This window comes from Leucopleurus acutus (assembly GCF_964270905.1).
Source record: "Leucopleurus acutus genome assembly, chromosome: 10".
In the NCBI taxonomy this organism is placed as follows: domain Eukaryota; kingdom Metazoa; phylum Chordata; class Mammalia; order Artiodactyla; family Delphinidae; genus Leucopleurus; species Leucopleurus acutus.
Window position 1 is genome coordinate 32,050,510 of NC_139153.1, and position 21,980 is coordinate 32,072,489.

The 21,980-nt window shown below is 40.5% G+C and overlaps 1 protein-coding gene and 1 long non-coding RNA gene across 16 annotated transcripts in view; both read right to left on the minus strand.

The window, feature by feature from the left end:
• The window catches only part of SLMAP (sarcolemma associated protein), a 150,808-nt gene extending 133,318 nt beyond the window's left edge, over positions 1–17,490 (minus strand). For 13 of the 14 annotated variants that reach the window (XM_082848672.1, XM_082848673.1, XM_082848681.1 and 10 more), the window contains exons 1-2: positions 17,444–17,490; positions 15,928–17,242 (exon numbers count right to left, since the gene is read on the minus strand). In XM_082848672.1, the coding sequence (XP_082704798.1) occupies positions 15,928–16,125 (198 nt within the window). In that variant the 5' untranslated portion in view covers positions 16,126–17,242; positions 17,444–17,490. Of the gene's footprint in view, positions 1–15,927; positions 17,243–17,360; positions 17,403–17,443 lie in introns of those variants that run through there. The other variant, XM_082848675.1, reaches the window with a different exon arrangement.
• A 1,660-nt stretch (positions 17,491–19,150) lies between these two features.
• The window catches only part of LOC309967813, a 38,844-nt gene continuing 36,014 nt past the window's right edge, over positions 19,151–21,980 (minus strand). For both annotated transcript variants that reach the window (XR_014326535.1, XR_014326536.1), the window contains exons 3-4: positions 21,318–21,362; positions 19,151–19,703 (exon numbers count right to left, since the gene is read on the minus strand). This is a non-coding gene — a long non-coding RNA (uncharacterized lncRNA). The remainder of the gene's footprint in view (positions 19,704–21,317; positions 21,363–21,980) is intronic.

The window sequence follows — 21,980 nt, forward strand, 5'->3', positions numbered from 1 at the left end:
AAGACAAAAACTACCAAAGTCAATGCGAGAAGAAATAGACCTGAAAAGCCATATAGCTAACAGAGAAATTAAGTTTATAGTTTAAAACATTCCACACACACACACACACAAAGACATAAACAGATCCAGATGACTTCACTGGTGAACTCTAACAAGCATTTAAGACTAATCTTTCATCAAGAAAGAAGCAAAAAGCCTGAACAAAATATAAGCCAATCAACCAGCAATGTATAAAAGGATAATACAGTACAATGAAGTAGATTCTATCCCAGTAATGCAAAGTTGGTTTAACATTCAAAACTCAATGTAACTGATCATATCAACAATAGAGTACGAGAGTTCCCAGTGCTCTACAGTGTCACCCACACTTGATGTTATCTTTTTTTAAATATGTATTTATTTGGCTGTGCTGGGTCTTAGCTGCGGCACACGGGATCTTCTTTGCGGCATGCAGGATCTTTAGTTGCGGCATGCGGGATCTTTAGTTGCAGCACGTGGGATCTAGTTTCTTGACCAGGGATCAAGCCCAGACCTCCTGCATTGGGAGTGCAGAGACTTAGCCACTGGACCACCAGGGAAGTCTCAATACTGTCCAACTTTTAAAATGAGTATAGGGACTTCCTGGTGGCATAGTGGTTAAGAATCCACCTGCCAATGCAAAGGACATGCATTCGATCCCTGGTCCAGGAAGATCCCACCTGCCACGGAGCAACTAAGCCCGTGTGCCACAACTACTGAGCCTGTGCTCTAGAGCCCACATGCCATAACTACTGAAGCCCATGTGCCTGGAGCCCGTACTCTGCAACAAGAGAAGTCACCACAATGAGAAGCCTGTGCACCGCAACAAAGCGTAGCCCCTGTTCGCCACAAGTAGAGAAAGCCTGAACACAGCAACAAAGACCCAACACAGCCAAAAATAAATAAATTTATAAAAATAAAATAAAATGAGTATAAATGGTATCTCGAGGTTTCCGTTTACAGTTCCCTAGTTACGCTGATCTTATTATCCATTCTTTCTTCCTTTTCTGTGAAATTCTTATTTGTCTCTTTTGACCATTGTTTCTGTTGGGTTGTATTCCTTATTAATTTGGACAAGTTATTTCTATATTCTGGATACCAATATTTTACAAGTGAATGTGCCATAACTATCTTCTGTTAGTTGTTTTTCTTCATTTTTTTTCATTCTATTTTAACGAACAAAATTAATTTTAATGTATTTGAATTTATCAATATTTTACTTCAATGTGTTCTTTTTGTGAATTATTTATGGTATCCTTCCGTACGCCAAGGGCATAAAGATAGTCTATATTCTCTAACAAGAGACTTAAAAAAAAAAAAAGACAAATTTTTTTTTTTGGCTGTGAGGGGTCTTAGTTGCAGCAAGCAGGATGTTTGTTGAGTCATATGGGATCTTTCGTTGCAGCGTGCAGGCTTCTCTCTCGTTGTGGCATGCAGGCTTCTCTCTAGTTGTGGTACATGGACTTCTCTCTAGCAGGCTTCTCTCTAGTTGTGGCGCATGGGCTTCTCTAGCAGGCATTTCTTTAGTTGTGGAACATAGGGTCCACAGCGTGTGGGCTCTGTAGTTTGTGGCACACGGGCTCTCTTGTTGAGGCGCGCAAGCTCAGTAGTAGTGGCGCACAGGCTTAGTTGCCCTGTGGCACGTGGGATCTTAGTTCCCCGACCAAGGATAGAACTCACATTCCCTGTGTTGGAAGGCAGATTCTTTACCACTGGACCACCAGAGAAGTAAAATTTCTTTCTTTTTTTGGCTGCACTGGGTCTTCACTGCTGCAAGTGGACTTTCTCTAGTTGAAGCGACCAGGGGCTACTCTTCGTTGCGGTGCACAGGCTTCTCATTGAGGTGCTTTCTCTTGTTGCAGAGCACAGGCTCTAGGTGCACAGGTTTCAGTAGTTGCAGCTCATGGGCTCAGTAGTTGTGGCACATGGGCCCTAGAGTGCATCAGCTTCAGTAGTTGTGGCGCATGGGCTCAGCAGTTGCGGTGTGTGGGCTCTAGGGTGCATGGGCTTCAGTACTTTTGGCACGCAGGCTCAGTAGTTGTGGCTTGTGGGCTCTAGAGCACAGGCTCAGTAGATGTGGCACAGGGGCTTAGTTGCTCCGCAGCATGTGGGATCTTCCCGGACCAGGGCTCGAACCTGTGTCCCCTGCATTGGCAGGTGGATTCTTAACCACTGCGCCACCAGGGAAGCCCCCTGAAATGGTATTTAAATAAGTTTATTCCAGAACTTAAAGTGACGGACAAAAAAAGTCTACCTTAAAATGAGGCACACAAATGCAATCTTTTAACATGCCAAGAGAGAAACCATCTTGAAAATAAGAAATCATACTTTGGAAACTTCGAATTTTGTCTACTCACTATGAATCAAATCCTCACCACTTTCCAATCACTTTATTATAAAGTCAGCTTATTAAAGCAGATGAGTGTTTCCTAACACACTACAGAACATACCATTTTAGTTAGCAGGGTTATTTGGCTGGGTTAAGGGGAGGCACGGCTTTCCCCTAAACTACAAATCCAAGATTCTTAATCCCAGGGCTTGGACCTTGGTTCCCTAAAGATTTCTGCCCTATTGCCCCACCTCCACAGCCTTCCTGTAATGGAACCTGACAAGTTCACGTCTGTCATTTAACCTAAACTATCTGCTCAATCCAGTAGTAGAGCTCCTCAACACACAGCTGCCTCTGGATTATCCCTCTGGCTTTACGCCTTTTCATGCAGACCTTTATACACCAAGGACACCTGTTATCTTCTATCCTAAATCTTCAGGGTCCAATTCAAGCCTTCTCCACCTTAATCACATAGAGCTCTTAATTCCATTTAGAACTTAATTCTTCCCTAGTTGTTTATGAGGCTAGGTCTGGCTTCCCAATTAAACTATAAGCTCCTCAAAGACTGAAGTGATATCTTAATACTTTTCATTATGCCCCATGTTGCCTAATATAGCATATACACTCTTACATGTTTCCTGATTGATTAACTAGATTCTCATCATATAACTTACTCAACTCCTTTAACTCCATATCTTCAAGTAAGGTAAGCCAAGTATGCTAATGATTTTTATTCCTTTTAACAGGGAAAGCATACAAACTTGGCAGTACTGGATAATGGATATTAATCAGAAGACTATTTGAACTGCTTTTACTCACAACACTTCTGATACCAAATGTGTGGCTGTCTTTTCTAACACTACTCCTCCAATTTTCTGAGACAAGCCGAGTGTCCTAAAATTCAATTCAACTCTGACACTATCTACCTGGAGTTAATGTCAGATCCCAAAGATTAAGGGCTCAGTCCCACAAGACTGCCCCCACTTCTACTGCCAGTCAAAAGTCCCAGGTTGTCACCGATACTTGCAGCACAGATACAATTTAGGAATGGTCAAATGAAAGAATTGCAAAGGGCAAGAGATGAGGAAAAGGGCTAGGAGCTTCCATGTCTTCTCCAGTGAGCCACCCTCCCAGCACCTCGATGTGATCACCAAACCAAAAGCTCCCTGAATCTCACTGTTCAAGAGTTTTTATATAACTCAATCTTCATCCTGCTACCCCTCCTCTTCCCAGAGATTGGTAAGCGGGCCCCAAAGTTCCACCCCTCTAATCACTTAGTCTTTCTGGTGACCAGTACCATCCTGAAGCTATCCAGGGGCTCCCAGCCACCAGTCATCTTATTAGCATATAAGAGACACACTTATCACTCAGGAGATTCCACGAGTTTTAGGCGTTGTGAGCCAGGAACCTGGGACAAAGACCAAATTTCTTTTCTACTGTATCACACTATTTCTTTAACACATTCAAAGAAGTTTCAAGGTATCAAATAACTTAGTTGAGGAGACTCGAAAGGCAGATATTCGAAGAAGAAAACCTTTTTAACAATTAAAAAAAATAAGCATACAGGTCTTACCGTGCAAACACACCAACTAAAAATATAAAGAAAAATTAAAATAGCCACAAGCTACTGAACACAGATCTTCCTAGACTTACGATGGTGTTATGTCCCAATAAACCCATTGTAAGTAAGTTGAAAATGCATTTCATTCACCTAACCTACCGAACATCATAGCTTAGTCTAGCCTACCTTAAACATGCTCAGAACACTTATATTAGCCTACAGTTGGGAAAAACCATCTAACACAAAGCCTATTTTATAATAAAGTATTGAATATCTCATGTAATTTATTGAGTATTATACTAAAAATGAAAAACAGAATGGTTGTATGGGCACAGATGGTTGTAAGTGTACTGGCTGTTTACCCTTGGAATTGTAGAGCTGACTGGGAGCCGTGGCTTGCTGTCGCTGCCCGGCACCACAAGGGAGTATCATACCACATTTTGCAGGAAAAGATCAAAATCTTAAGTACTGTTTCTACTGAATGTATTATCACTTTCATACCATCATGAAGTCGAAAAATCCTAAATTGAACTACTGTAAATCAGGGACTGTTTGTACTTATTCTGTGCCAAACATTCTGCTTACTGCTTCACAAGAATTCCCATGATCTCTACAACAATCCTATGAGGTGAATCTCACTATTAGCCTCATTTTTAGATGAGGAAAACTGAGGCACAGAGACTCCTCAAGGTCACACACCTGGCAAGCAATGGAGCCAGGATTCCAACTCAGGTAGTCCAACCCTAAAACTTCTACCAGCAGTGTTCAATGACCCCAAAGATTTGATAGCAGCTCTATTTTCCCCTCCTCAATTCCGCTAACTTCTGGGTTTGCATTTCCCAGAATACATCATTCTCTTTAGGCTTTTCTGCCTTAAACACACACTATTCCCTGGGGCTGGAATGCCCTGCTCTATTTTATACAGAGAGTAAACCCTCACTCTTCGTACAGTAGCTTAAAAACAACTTTGTCTATGAAGCCCTCTTCATTCCTTCCATATTTGCTGCCCCCAATCCTAGGGAAGGAATACATCACTCCATTAGCTCCTTGGAAACAATGATTCGTAGATACTTCTATTGTTGGACTTATTTGTACTGTAACTATATTTTTCAGAACTATCTGCTGGGCACTACACTGCACACATGAGACACTCAGATACTTGTTAAGGACTAGGAATGGTCCCAGTTTAAGTTCAACTATAATTTAAATGACTACTTCCTTCTAGTCAAGACAACATCATTCATTCTAACAATATTTTACCATGCTCTATAGGCCTGCATATGCAAAAGATGCACTGGTGAGAAAAATTAATATCTTAAGATTCCCAGGTTCAGACTGGGACTTATAAATTGCATCTTTCCAACCATTTCTCCACTCCCACTTTAAGACTTTGGCACTAGAGCTTCTCAATAATACCAAAATTTTGTCTCTACCTCTTCAGTATTCATATCTTACTCTTGGTTAGACTTTTGTTTCAACAAATGTAGTTAAATTTCGAAACACCATCTACTAAATTCAATAAAACAAAAGTCAATAAATAAAACACCATCTACTAAATTCAATAAAACAAAAGTCTAACCGAGAGTAAGACATTCACACTAAGAAACTAGTGACAGAAATTAAGCCACACAGTACTTCAAAAGCTGCTCTGCTAGACTATCCACACTGAACTCTACATTCTTCCACTTCCTCCACACTAACCTGCTTTCACTAACCTATTACTCCATCTAACAGTCCTCTTTTTTTTTTGCGGTACGCAGGTCTCACTGCTGTGGCCTCTCCCGCTGCAGAGCACAGGCTCCGGACGCGCAGGCCCAGCGGCCATGGCTCACGGGCCCAGCCGCTCCCCGGCATGTGGGATCTTCCCGGACTGGGGCACGAACCCGTGTCCCCTGCATCGGCAGGCGGACTCTCAACCACTGTGCCACCAGGGAAGCCCAGTCCTCTTTTTTTATAAGAGCATTTTGAGATATAATTCACACACCATACAATTCACCAATCTAAAGTGTACAATTCAGAGCAACCATCACCACAATTTTTAAAAATTTTTTTAAATGCCACAATCATTTTTATAACATTTTGGTCATCCCAAAGAGAAACCTGTACCCATTCAGCAGTCACTCCATGTATTACATTACTCAGGGTTCTCCAGAGAAACGGAGCCAGTAGGATGTATATATATACAGAGAGAGAGAGATTTATTTTAATTAGCTCACATAACATTCTGGGGGCTGTCAACTGAAATTTGCAGGGCAGGCCAGTCGGCTAGAGAAGGGAAGAAGTGCTGTTGCAGTCTTGAGTAAGATGGCTCTCTGAAGGCAGAATTCCTTCTTTGGGGGAACCTCAGTCTTTTCTCTTAAGGCCTTCAACTAATTGGATAAGACTCACATTCTGGAGGGTAATCTGCTTTATTCAAAGCCTACTGATTTAAACGTTAATCACATTTTTAAAATACCTTCACAGCAACATCTAGACTGGTATTTAACCAAAAACTGCACACCATGGCCTCACCAAGTTGACATATAAAATTAACCATCACACTCCCTGTTACCTCCTGCTCCTGGAAACCACTAATCTACTTTCTCTCTATGGATTTGCCTATCCTACACATTTCATATAAACAGAATTAAACAATATGTGGCCTTTCACTGAACATAGTGTTTTCAAGGTTCATCCATGTTGTAGTATGTATCAATATTTCATTCCTTTTAATTACCAAATAATATTCCTTTATATAGTATACCACATTTTACTTACCCACTCATCAGTTGAAGGACATTGGGTTGTTTTTTTCTTTTTTACAATGAACATTTGTACAAGTTTTTGTGTGGACATATGTTTTGATTTCTCTTGGGTATATACAAAGGAGTAGAATTGCTGGCTTATATGATAACTCTGTATCATTCCTTTTTACTACGCAAAATTTTCCAAAAAATTCAGAGCTACAAATTTTGTTTATTCTACAAGCATAACTACCATTGCTATACTAGTAACATACAGCATGATCTTATCTTCTATCCCTAAACTTCTGAAGTGGAAGGAAACATAACTGGCATCTAATAATACAGTTAATATTTCTATATTTAAAGTTAAAAAACCAAATATATTCATTTTTTTCTAAATTAGATTTACTTATAGGGGGAGGTCACATATATAATTTAAAATACAACCTCCAAACATACTATACTTAGAAATTATCCAATGAAGGATGTGGAAAGAAGGGAACTCTTGTACACTGTTGGTGGGACTGTAAATTGGTGTAGCCACTGTGGGAAAACAGTATGAAGAGTCTTCAAAAAACTGAAAAGAGAACTACCATATGATCCAGCAATTCCACTCCTGGGTGTACAGCCAAAAACAAAAAACAAAAAAACCCAAAAACACTAATTCAAAAAGATACATGCACCCCAATGTTCATAGCAGCATTGTTTACAACAGCCAAGACATGGAAGCAAAATAAGTGTCCATCAACAGATGAATGGATAAAGAAGGTGTGCTATATATGTTCAACAGAATACTACTAAGCCATAAAAAAGAATGACATTTTTCCATCTGCAACAACATGAATGGACCTGGAGGGTATTATGCTCAGTGAAATAAGTCAGAAAGAGAAAGACAAATACTGTATATTATCACTTATATGTGGAATTTAAAAAATAAACCAATGAATATAACAAACAGAAACAGACTCACAGATATAGAGAAGAAACTAGTGGTTACCAGTGCGGAGAGGGAAAAGATTGGGGTAGGGGATTAAGAAGTACAAACTACTATAAATAAACATAAGCTATAAGGATAAACTGTACAGCACAGGGAATATAGCCAATATTTTATAATAACTTTAAATGGAGTATAATCTTGAAAAATTGTGAACCACTATGTTGTACACCTGAAACTTGTATTTTGTAAATCAACTATATCTCAATAAAAATAAAGCATACTAAAAAATCATCCAATGAAAGAGTATCTTTTTTAGTATATTATAGTATCTGAACAGTGATACTCTAATATCTTTACATGTAGAGGTTTTTTTTTCAAATTGTAAAATTTTAAGTAATAAATAAATATTGTTTGAGGAACTGATCTTCAATTGAAACTCTACACAGATTTACTACCAAAATATCTATGAGTTAATAGACAATAAGGTTTTTATTTCAATATTTTTTTTTCTTTTGATCTATTGCTCACTAACTGGTTGGTGATGAGATTAACAATGACTAATTGTGCGGAGGTGCTGAGGTAGCAAGCAACAGAGCATGCATTCTGCAATCAGATGACTGGGGTTCAAATCCTGACTTCACCACTCTCTGCGTTACCCTGAACAAATTCCTTCACCTTCCTGAAGCTCAGCTTTCTCATCCTGAGGATAATAATACTAACAAATTCAAAAGTCTGTTGTGAGGATTAAATGAGATAATGCATATAAAACTCAGTGTACCACCTGGTAAGTGCTCAATAAAATGATATTAATTTTACAGCAGTCTGGATGCTGGTCATAACCTAGAGCATATTAACACATTTCAGATAAGCTGAGCATAATTCACTTGATATCATCAGCTAAAAAGTACGTTTAAAACTATGATCCAATTGCTTATGAAAAAAAGTAACAACAACAAAAAACCTTACTTATCTACATACCCAAGTAGACAAATGCACAGAAAATGCTCTGAAAATTACATACCAAACTAATAACAAAAGTTACTTCTAGAGGAAGGGAAGAGGATAAGAGGTACCTATGTGAAGGAGGACATATATATACTCCACATACGTCCTTATTGCTTCAATTTTTATGAGAATGTATCCATTATTTTTGTAAGTGAAAAATAAAAAAAGGAAGACTAGCTTGAAGGTCCATATTGGAAATTCATTTCTACTTGACTCAGCTAGAATAAGTCAGTAGTTATAAATGTAGATAAAATCATAAGCCTGAAAGTATTGATAAAACCTTAATGCAAATAAATAAGAAAACAAAGTTTCCTATGTCTTTAAATTAAAATCTAACCCAAATTACATATTTGACAAAGAATACAGCAGAATCACCAAAGGCTTCCACCTGTCAGCTATTCTCTTTAAAGAATTAAAGATTTACACGGCACACAAGTTTTTCCAAGGCTGTTTCATTCATTTGCATAAACACTCAAATCCAAATCAGTTGCATGAATGCAAACTTAAGAAAAAATATATTTATTGCTAGGAGTAGTAGGGGTATGTTTAAAAAGTGCTAGCTGACTCAGAGAAATAATTAACTCAGATTCTCTCAGTCTTTGAAAGTCTGTCATATGACAAGCTTTTTAGTTATACTTCCAGAAAATAATAGCTTAGATTACCCTTTAAGAGAGCAAAAGACAGATTTTCATTACAATAATTGTTCATTCCATAATAAGATAGTTCAGAATAAATGTCTAGCAGTTGGCTTTTATCTCAGAGGGAAACAATCTAGATTCTGGTTCCAACTCTCCACAGTTACTAAGAGATGACCTTGTGCAAATAACCTCTAAACAGCAAACTCTTTTTTCATAAAATGGAGCCAGTCTGCGGTTGCTCTACCTACCTCCTAAGTGTTATACAGATCAAGTGAAATAAGAAAGCATTCTGAATATCATCAAACCCTTAAAAGTATTATTTTGCATGAGAATGGATATATATGTAATGGCTCAAGATTCATAATATCACCAATCACAAGATTATCTAAGATACCAAAACACTCGGCAAAGTGTCTTGCACACTGCAAATTCTCAATAAGTAATGATTTATACAAACACCATGTATTGGAAACTGAGTCCATGATCTCAAACTGAGAATTAACTCGAATGACCTTCTGCTCTTTGACCCTCCTCAGGGTCTACAGAAACAGAAACTGCTCCATTGTTCACATTTCACTCATTCAAGCATTTATGTAGTGCCTATTCCCTTGTTCTCAAGAGCTCACATCTGGTAGAGCAATAGTGCATTTGCGTCATAATTATTTTGTTGTCTGTGTCTCATAACGAAATTATATACAAAGTTCTATGGGAGTATAAAGGAAGAAGCAATTAATTCCTCAGTGGGAGTCAGGGAAGGTGTCACATTGGAACTGGGATGAAGGGGAAAAGTCATTCTGGAAGTCAAAACAGCAAAAACGGCACTTTTTCTAGGAACAATGAGCACTGTCACATAGCTACTGCACAGAGTCTGAGGCAAAGGAAAAAAACAGTAATAGAAAACGAAGCTGGAAAAAAAAAGGAATGAGAGACGATTTTGAAGGTTTTGTATATCATGTTAAAAACTAACGGGGCAAAAAAAAAAATTAAAGGGGCAACAACCTAGATTTTGAGCAGGCGTATAAACTGTTCATCTACTGGTAGTGGTAGTGAGAGAAGCATGGGCAGGAAAGAGTCCTTAGAACATTTCTGCAGCTAACAAATGCCACCATTTTTCTGGATTCAAGTAACTGATACACATTAAGAACCAATCTCAAAATCTTTTCACTTAAAACTCTAAATGACAGACACCCTCCTCCCTATTTATAAAAGACAATAGATACTAAGCTCTAACATAAATACCACTTGAGAAAACCAAACAGGAGCCTGAGAAGGTAAAGAATAAATTTAAGCCAAGGAGTAAAGTCAAATAACTAAGTAGAACAAAAATGTTTTAAGTGTATACACCAACCATATTTTTAACAACTTGAAATAATAGACAAAATATTTCATTAACTTTCCACTACTGTTAAAAGTAACAGAGAAGGAAATGATGATGTGCTGTGGATACATAACCAGGCCTTCTGAACACGTTTACATTAATGCACATTAAATATAACATGTCAAATACATGTCTTTCTCACAAAAACTAGCTCTTAATGACCTCTGTAACTTCTGTAAAAAAAAACAATAACAAACAAACAGAAAAAACAGATATCTGTTGAAACATAATACAAACAAAATCAATGAATGTATGATCTGCCACTCTCCCCAGAAGCTGAGGCCAGGATCTTTGCAGTCATATGGAAGGAAGAAGGAAGAAACAATCCTGGTTGTCAAATTCTGCAGATTTCTCCTTTGCAATGACTTTCTTGCAACGTCCTTGAAACGTGCCACATCATTCCTGCTTCTATGCCTTTACTTGAGCAATTCTTCCCACCCAAAACTCCTTTCCGACTGACTCTATCTACCTTCTGCCCTATTCAAAAAGTCCTAAGGTCTAGCTCAAATTGCATCTCGTCCATGAAACCATCTATCCATGAAACCTTTCCTAAAATCTCCAGTCCATACAGACCTTCTCTCTTTGCTGAAGTCCTAACAGACAAGTTAACACATTTGTCTTTTTTCATTTTCTGGCATTTAGTCGTTTTCTTTCCTACTATTAACCTGGCCCACGCCCCGACAACATGACATCATATCTAAACTTTTACAAAGCCTTGGAATAGCAAAGCGGTTAAGAGCTTGGATTCAAGAGTCAGAAAACCTCAGTTCAAATCCCACCTCTACCATTTATTAGCTATATGAACTTGGGCAAGTTAACCTAATCTAATCACTCTGTACCTTAATTTCCTCATATGTTAATATGGGAAAAATAAGCACCTATCTTAGATATTTAAGTATTAAACAAGTTAACACGTAAAGCATTTAGAACAGGGCATGGTACAATGTACACAGTAAGTTTAGTTAAGCTAACAGTTACCCGTTTTTACTTGCTCCAGGCCTCTCTACACGTGGACGTTTTATCACTCTTAAATAATGGTTTTGGTATGTCAATGCTCGGCATAGAACTCTCCTGGGCCTTCCATAACCCATGGGTCCATGCCCTTAGTTTGGCAACAAAGGCATTCCACAACCTGGCACCAGGGTATCTACTCAGCTTCAGTTACTCAACATCTACTTAACAAGAAATAATAGGAAACAGACACATAAGGCAGAGACCCTCTCCTCCAAGGTCTGAAAACTAATTCCAAAAACAAGGCAGAAACATGAAAACACCACACACAACGAATGTTCACCCATAGCTACTATCCAAGACCTTCTATCCAACAAAATCAGTTTCCTCAGTGTTTGGAAGATGCCCAAATCATTCAAAATAACTTGCTTTTGTCTGTTTTATTCCACCCTCATCCCCTCACACACAAACACAACCCATAAAAGCACCCTTTCTTAACCTGTACCTGTCCACTCCTGTTTTGAAGTCTAATTCAAACACCATCACTCTCTAGCCATTTGAACTTCTATAATACTGTCTTATCTCAAATCAACTGTTCTCAAGGTGTTTAGTCACCCTCTCTATCCAAATATAAGCCCCTAAAAAGGAGTAACAATTTCTTACCAGTTCTCTTCATTTTCCCCCCATGCCCCCACCCCACCACTATGCTCTCCACTGAAACAGATCATGACAGAACAGGTGCCCAAAAATATGTGCTGAATTTAAGTAAAAAAGTGAACCTGGAAGTAGACAACTACTACTACTACTTACTACTAGGTAAACTACAGTGAGACTGGAAATAAACTACTGTGTCGACCACTAGACTATCGCTGGTCCACAAAGCCTCAAATCAAATAGGGCCATCCAAATCAGAAGGAGGCAGTCCACTTACTGTCTCTTCTATGTAACCACCATATGAGTAGACTTGCTTGTTCAGTGGTACCTTGAGTCAACAGAAGGGTTAATGACCATCCTATAATCTGCCATCTAATTTGAAGAGTCTGACCTCCAAAAAGGAGTGAAGGATGATACACAGGGCCAGAAACCAAGCAGGGCAATATCCAACCGCTACATCCCTGAGCAGATGATTTGGGGAAGCTTATTAAATTCCACTCTCTGGCAAACCTGTCACCCTCCAGCATGCAGGTTTTAAGTACCATAACACATTCCATGAACTTAGCATTAAAAAATGTCACATAGATTTCCATCTGCCTACACTCTGCAAATTTCCTACAATAAACAGGTATTACTTGAATAATCAGAAAGTTTTAAGTGTTTATAATTTCTTCCGGCTTTTAATGGTTCTCCCATAATGATGAATGCAGAATGCAACACTCACAAATTGAAAGTCAACCAAAGGGCGTATTACCCCAATTTTCCACTTCCCAGGTAAGGTGCCAATTTGGGGCAAAGTTCTTCACATGTTTCAATTTTAAAAATTACTTCCACCTATGCCATCACATGAAAGAAAAAAATGTCTCATTACCTTCCTGAGATTCCACAGCACTACAGCAAATTGCAAAGACCTGCCTAGATGGTTCCCTTTCCCCCTGACCCCAAACACCCTCTTCTCTAAGGACTTAGCCCTTATTAAGGGCCAGGAACAGGGTGCTAAGTGATTTACATGATTATCTCAATGCTGAAAACAACAGTAGGTACTATTATTATCCCCAGAAGAGAAAACTGAAGTTTAAAGATGTTTGAGGAAAAAAACAAACAAACAAAAAGAACTTGCCTGAGGCAATGCTTAAAGAAGGAGGGGATTCTAGTGTTGTAGCAAGAAATTTGCTGGGAAAATATATTAGGCCCTAGGGACTTCTGTTATGATAAAATTGTAACAAATCCTCATACTGGAAATTTATTACAGAGAAAACAATAAATGATATTTGGTCTAATTGTGGGTTTTCTTTGTAACTGTGTACCTCACGCTATCTGGCACATAACAGATGCTCAATCAAAACCTACTGTCTGGGGCTTCCCTGGTGGCATAGTGGTTAAGAATCCGCCTGCCAATGCAGGGGACAAGGGTTCAAGCCCTGGTTGGGGAAGATCCCACATGCCCGAAGCCACTAGGCCCGAGTGCCACAACTACTAAGCCTGCGCTCTAGAGCCCATGAGTCACAACTACTGAGCCCTCGTGCCACAACTACTGAAGCCTGCCCGCCTGGAGCCCGCACTCCCTAACAGGAGAAGCCACCGCAATGAGAAGCCTGCACGCTGCAACGAAAAGTAGCCCCCGCTCACTGCAACTAGAGAAATCCAACGTGCAGCAAGGAAGACCCAACGCAGCCAAAAATAATAGATAGATAGATAGAAAAAATTTTTTAAAAAATAATAGGAGAGGGACTTATGCTTCAGGAAAGGCTGAGTAGGTGTACTTTTCCTTATTTCTCCTGCTGAGAACAAATTAAAAGATTAAAAAAAAGACAACCTACTGTCTGTTCAAACCTAAACTTTAAATAGTTAATTCTTAAAACAATTTGATCACATGGCAATATCTGACAGGTTGTTTTAAATAGACTAAGTGGTAGGTGGTAAAATAATCAATAGCTATATCTACCCCTAAAGTAAAGGCCTCACATCCTGAGTATGTTTTGGAAAGAAAAAGAAGTTCAAATGGTAGAAATAAGCTGCATATCCTTTAAAGACAAGGTTTTCTAATAACAAATTTCATTCAAAATTTCAACATATTTCAACTTATACAATAAACACTCACCATTGATCTATCCTTAGTCATCTCAAAATAAATCAAAGAAGGTACATTTGCAATGTACTTTAAGAAACGTATTACCTGATTAAGTTTCACCTTAACTGTTGCCCAGGGACATAAAAGGACAAAAATGTAAAAGCTGATTAAGGCAACTATCTATGTTTGAATTTGACTGCCGGAAAGATGAGTTCTTTAAATTACTATAGGTAACCTATGAGGTCTTTCAGGCACCCAAACTTTACTTTCCAGGGAGAAAAAAGGATCTGTTCCACAGGTAAATAAATGAGCATCTGGTGTTACACAGAAAAATTAACATACTTTTTAGTTTTTATCCTACATACAGAGCAGGATATAGATATTACACAAGCACACAGCACTTGGGCAATCTTTTCCTCCTTTCTTTGAAAAATGATTTATATAATAATTCCTTAATTCAGAAGTAACGCTTTCTCTCTTCCTTTTGAGGCTCAGGTTTCTTTCATTTCAAAACAGTACTCTTCTAAAAGACTTAAATTCTTCTTTTAAAAAAGACTTAATCATTTAACTCAGAAAGAGGGACCAAAAAGTCAGGAGGTGAAACCGGAGATATTCTTATTAGTCTTACATAACTTACTCTAAGTTGGAACTAATTCAGTAGCTTAACTAAAACTTGAGGTTTAAGCACAAACATGAGCTCTTTAGTATATTCTCCTCACACAGAGATAGTTTTAAAAATTGAAAGGGTCTTACGCAATTTTTTTCTTGTATTCTTAAAATATAAGCAACCACATGTATAGTTAATTAGGATGCCAACATAAAAATGCTAAAATAGTCAGTCACTTATAATGAAGAGCGCTAAATTCAAGCTATCACATCCAGGTAATGCAATAACTGATAGAGCTGGATATCATTTCAGAAAATAAATTAATTTTTAACACTGATTTTTAAATATCACCTCCGTAAGTATGCATTAAGTGTTTTTATTAAGTGCTGAAGGGAACATCAAAAAGTGATTTTCAAAAGCAATTGGTATACGTTCACCCAACCTGCAAACAAAACTCTGAAATCGTCACGTTAGTTGTTCATGCTTAATTAAATTGGCTTTGATAACTGCAAATTATCCCTTCCTAGGTAAATATGTATCAAATCTTCCAAAATAAATTTACACAAACACTGTCCTTGCTAGAAAAGCCCTGATCTGAACTCAACTAAAAGCTACTGTGTTAACTATATCTCACCACTGAGTCATTTGAGCCCCAGAGTAATACCGGCCGCAGATTCCCTGCATTGCTTTGGGAACTGCTGCTTGCTTCATCAAGCACTGAACTGTAAATTCACCTTTCTAAAAAGACTGAAAGCAAGAAGCCAAGTTTCGCTATCTAGTTTTCTAAAATGAATCAGGGTTTGGGATTTCACTGGGAATGACCACGTTATCAAGATGCCATCGCCCTCTCGAGGCATTTAATTAACAATACCTTCTCTGTTTTCCATTCAACCACCTCAATCAAATTTCCACTAGAACCAGACACACAAAAAGTTGGTTTTATGGCCTTGCTGAAAGTCTCCTCTGGGTGCAAGCCCTGGGATCCCACATTCATTATGCAGAAGGGGCAAAGGGAAACGAAAAGCAACAATTGTTAGACAACGTAGTGACATTACCTTGCCCGTCTTGTGATCAAACCAGACGAGAGCATGGTTCCTTGACAGCACTTTGCAATCAAAGGTAGCATTATTCTGTGCTGGTCGACAGCGGGCCACCGAGCGGCCGATTTTAATAGGCTCGTCCAGGTAGACATGACGCTCCTGAAACGGGTGTGAGTTCGGGCGACAAGTGAAGATGGCCAAGGCTGACGGCATCGAGGACAGACTTGGGGTGTCTCTCCTACCAGGGACAAAGAGGAGTTCCACCGGATCCGGACTGCCCTTCACAAGCCTATACCCCTATCCCCCCCCCCAAATTTTAAATTAAAGCAAACTGCACATTGTCTAAGCATAACCAGTGAACATCAAAAACTCTTCACTGGGGTGGGAAGACAGGCCAGCGCAAGCCCCATCACCTCCTTTAAAACCCAGCAGGGCCCTGATCACAAAAAGTCCCCAACCGGCAGCTTTCAGTCCATCTTCTTCCCTGGGAAGAAAAGGCTCAAACATTGGACAGCTTCGGCCAAGAAAACTCCTGGAAGACAGTTTGAGGACTGGAGGTATACAACCAGATGAGTCACACACCAATTCTTGTGTTTTGTTTGGGATCGCGGCCGCTTTCCCCCCTCGGTGGCGGAAATGTTGCAGCACTGCAGCATGAAGAAAGGGTCGGTGCGGCCAGAAAGGTCCTTTCGGGCGGAAGAAAGGTGGTGTAGCTGAGCACCTCTGGGCAGCCACCGCCCGTCCTCGAGGGCCTCGGGAGTGGAGGGACGAGAGGCGATGGGGGCGGCTAAGGGGTCTAGACGGCCAGCGGGACAGTCTGCATTGCCCCTGCTGCGCGGAGGCCGGCCGGGAGGTGGCACGGGGTCCCCGGACCGCCGTGGGCCGAGGCGGCGGTGGCTGAGGTCCTTGGCACGAGGAGCGGGGACCGGCGGGGGCGCGGGCAGCGGCCGAGGCGGGACTCCGGGGCACCTGGCGGGCGTCCCCGCGACCAGGGCGGGGATTCGGCTCCGCAGGAGGGTGCGGACCGAGCGAGGCGCGACCTGGGGGAGGCTCCGGGGTCTCGACCCGCAGGAAGTTGGTCCCTGAACACCTGGGCTCCTGGCTGCTGCTCAGCACACCGGCCGCCTCCTTTTAGGGTCGCCCCCGCGAGGGTCGCATCTCAGGGGAGGCAGCCGAAGCTCCGGGCTGACGAGGAGGTGGGGGAGGGAGGCCGGCCCGGAGGTTGGGGGAGAGGCCTGGAGGCCCCGGGCTGGGTCCGCCGCAGCCTCCACCACTCGCGGCCGGTGGGACACCCTCAGGCTGTGCCCGACGAGGCAGAAAACTTTCCGATCTGGTGGGGCAAACATGAAAACAAACGGCCGTCAGCCGCCGGTGCCCGCCCGCCTCAGCCTTCGCCCCTCTCAACCCACCCGAGCCAGCCCCCGCGACTGGCCACGACCTCGGCCGACCTCTCTGCGGACGGGCTGCGGGGATTGGGCGCCCGGACGCCACGACGGGTCCAGCTTCCCTTGCCGCCGCCGCCTCAGCTTACCTTGCCAGCGCCAGCCGCCATAGTGACTCTGACTGAAACCTACCCGGTGCACCGCCACGGGAACGCGCACCCTTCAAGGGCCCGCCTACCCTCTCTCCCGCGCCGTAGTCCGGAAGTCACGTGATCGATGCCTCGGAAGCCATGATGGACAAGGGCAGAAAAAGAGGGCAAGCTAATTTTTAACAAGCCTCCGAACGCCATCTTAGTTAAGGGTTAGACGCTTCAGCACCGTGGGACAACCTGTACCATTTTGGTTAAGGGCAGGAAAAAAATTTGACCTGTTGAAGGTTTTCCAAACATAACTTGACAAATTCCTACTTTAGCGTCTTGGTAGAAGGCGCCTACTTTTACTAAATTTTATTCACTATAGTCGTCGTTGAAAATACCACTGAGCAAGGCGAACAACCCCATCCAAAGGAGAGGTTATTAGCATCCATCTTAGCTGTGGGCAGCACAGTCCCCCACGGCCGCCTTAGGTGTGAGCAACTAAATTCCCACAAGCCTTGGGATTTGTGCATCTAAAACAAGGCCTATCCTCCCCTTGCTGAAGTCTTCACTGTGTTATCCTGCCCGGCGGAACACTCTTTCTTAGTCCCTGCATTCCATTTCAAACAACCTTTCTTCTCACCGGGCCTGTCTTGTACCCCAGGGCTCCTAACTCAGATTCAACCCCGGAATGAATGTGACTTCATAAAGTTTAACATCACGTTGCTTCCAGAGAGTGGTCGAACAATTTCTAATATGAAGAAAGGGGGACTGCTTCCACTCAAAACATTAAGGTAGATGAGGAGTCGTTAGTCCGAAGAAGGAAAGATTTTGTAAAATCTAAACGAAAATTTCAAGAAAAGACAGTGGGAGTGAGTCTTACTCATTTAGAATCAGTGGTGGCTTCATTCTTCAGTTTCCTTTGACAACAGGCTCCACCACTTTGTGACCTTGGGCACGTTTCTAAACCTCTTCAAGCCTCGTTTTGTCATCTATTACATGGAGATAATACTTAACTCACTTCTTGTGAGAATTCAAGGTAGTAATCCATTTGCTCCTAAAAGAGTAACTACTTTGCATTTTAATTCTTATATACAGGGTTTGGACCCTATCCTAAGCTCTGTGCTGGGCCCTGGGGACACATAGGTGAACACAACCTCAATCCATGCCCTCTGAGAGTACACCTGAGTATTGTGAGATAGGGATGGGGAGAGGAAGGTGACAAACAGAGATAACTTCACTTTGATGTAATTAAGGCTAAGATGGAAACAAGCACTGGGTGCTAAAGGGGTCAGAGACGGCCTTCTACAGGAGGTAACTGAACTGAAACAAGGCTGGTAGAAAAACGGCAATGAATATGGTATTTGATGAATGGCTTCAGAAGTTTCCAGGAAGAAGGTTTAGCAAGAAAAAGAATAAGGCTATTTGAAATGGTGGACCAATGTGTCTGGCACATAATAGTAACTCAATAAATATTTGATACGTGATTGAAAATTACATACTGTTACTCATTGCAGGATAAAGTAGGAGTGGCACAAAGTGAGTCTGGAGAGAATATGTGTTAGATTATAAGGACCTTGTATACTTTTCTAACACTCTTCACTATTTCAGCAGATATGTATTGAATTATTACCATGTTCCAGGTACTTTTTTTTTTTTTTCTTTCCAGGTACTTGATTCTGGAGAAAAATAAGGATATGTTGAAAAGTTTTAATATAAGAGGATGAAAATTTTTCACTTGTGGTAACTTTTAGGCTTCTGTGGAGTAAAGTAATATAGAACCCGCCACATCCCCTAATGAGTTCTGTGCATGAACTTATAAGTCACTTATGCATTCTTGTCATTCATTCACTCTATAAATATTTAATTTGAATGTGGGAAACAGCTACTGCGACAGGCTCTGGAAATACAACAATTAAAAAAGAAAGACTCCCTTGAGTTACTTACAATTTAGTTGATGACACAATAAGATTCTTGCTGTAATGAGTTTATCAAGAGGAATGGGAGCATGGCGGAATAGTTTAAACTGAGATGAAAAATGAGTAGGAGTAGGCCAGCTAGTCTGATAGTAATGGGATAATGAAATTTTAGGCCAAGGAAACATTACAAACACCCAGAGACTCGGGAGAAAAGGACTTTAAGGGAATTACAAGTAGGTCTGTATTACTGGAGCATAAGGAGAGGTGGTCAAGAAAGAAGGGCACAGAAAAGTGGTTTCAGTTGCTGAAGGACTTGCAGGCAATGCAGTGGTCTTCAGAGTATTTCCATCTTTCTCCTAGAAGATCAAAGTAGAATAATGAAAATCAAGGTTTCAGAATCACACATTACATCACCATTTAAAAGCACTGTAAATTATAAATTATTAAGCTTCTCTAAGTTTCAATTTCCTCATTTGAAGAAAAGTAGATAGTACCCCCACGGAGTCTTGTTAGGATTAAATAAAATGATGTTAGGATTAAATACGGTAATGATGCCTAGAAAATAATAGATGCTCAGAGAATGTTAGTTTCTATTATTATTACTAATATTAAGAATTCTTCCAGGGCTTCCCTGGTGGTGCAGTTGTTAAGAATCCATCTGCCAATGCAGGGGACATGGGTTTGAGCCCTGGTCCAGGAGGATCCCACATGCTGCGGAGCAACTAATCCCATGTGCCACAACTACTGAGCCTGTGAACCACAACTGTGGAGCCTGTGTGCCACAACTACTGAAGCCCACGTGCCTAGAGCCTGTGCTCTGCAACAAGAGGAGCCCCCACTCGCTGCAACTAGAGAAAGCCTGTGTGCAGCAATAAAGACCCAACACAGCCAAAAATAAATAAATTAAAAGAAAAAAAAAAAGAATTCTTCCAGCCTTCCACATACAGTAAGGAGCAAGTTGTAATGTCTCTAATTTGTATATGGAGAAGCTTGTTCATAAATGTGGAAACAAAAAATGTCTCTTTATGTTGAGTTCTACTACAATCTCTTAAAATTAACGTTAAATAGAATATGCTTTTTCACACTTTTTTCAAAGAAAAGCTAGGACTGCTATAACCTGGAAGGGTAAAGAATCTCACAAAGCTACACAGGGTGCTGGAAATGCTAAAATGGCAATGAAGGCGTTCCTCACCCACTGGTATTTAGTAGGCACAGAAAAGGCTTAAATTAGACATCTCATACATGAGATATTTTGAATTCTAAGCCATGTGGGTGTTCCTCTCTACGATTCTGTATCCATACAATATTTTAATTAAATAAAAAGCATGTTATGTTTTGAGAAATTTGGAATGATAGTATTTCCCAATGTGGTAGCTTTCTCTTCCTTTATTGTTTTTACTTTTTTAATAAACTGATCATTATTACCACTGCTATGATCCATGCTACTTTTCAATCTAAGAAAAACAAAGAACGAATTGTAAAATTATTACCCTGGTACCATGAAAGATAGGCAATCATTAGCATTTGAGATGTGTAAGAGACAGCTCAACTTACAGAGTTTACTCTGTAAACTCATTCAGTATGCAACCCTCCCTAAGTGATACTCATCTAATTGGATTTTAACCAATGACATATGATATCATGAATTATGGAACACTTGCATAATTGCTTAAGTAGAGTATCTGGTTTGCAAATACGTATAAGTAAACTAACTAAAGAGGAGACCTGGAGTAGTCAAAGATTAAAATTGAGAGGATATAATATTTTTAATGGCACACACTAGCTTCTTGAAACTGAAGTTTAATCTTCTTCACAATAAGGAAAGCCCTCCTCATCAGGGAGAGTCTAATGAGTGGAAATACTCTGTCATTTCCCAGGTGCCCAGGGTGGAGTTGCCCAGACATTCCAGAGGTACTGCTCATTGGTTTTTGGCTTCCTGGTTCTTCAGGAAATAAAAGAAGAACAATTACCTGAAGACAAGTAAAGACATTTATTTTTCATTCAGCAGTCTTTTTCTGTGAAAATAAAAAGAGGGAATCAGAAGATTAACTCTCGAAAGGATCATGGACAACTAATCCAGCTCCCTCATTTTGCAGGCAAGGAACCTGAGGCTCAGAGAAGGTACATTTATTGAAAGTGTATTTTTTTTAACATCTTTATTGGAGTATAATTGCTTTACAATGGTGTGTTAGTTTCTGCTTTATAACAAAGTGAATCAGCTATACATATACACACATCCCCATATCTCTTCCCTCTTGCGTCTCCCTCCCTCCCACCCTCCCTATCCCACCCCTCTAGGTGGTCACAAATCACCGAGCTGATCACCCTGTGCTATGAAGCTGCTTCCCACTAGCTATCGGTTTTACATTTGGTAGTGTGTATATGTACATGCCACTCTCTCACTTTGTCCCAGCTTACCCTTCCCCTTCCCCATGTCCTCAAGTCCATTCTCTAGTAGGTCTGCGTCTTTATTCCCGTCCTGCCCCTAGGTTCTTCATGACCTTTTTTTTTTTTTTTCAGATTCCATATATATATGTTAGCATATAGTATTTGCTTTTCGATTTCTGACTTACTTCACTCTGTATGACAGACTCTAGGTCCATCCACCTCACTACAAATAACTCAATTTCGTT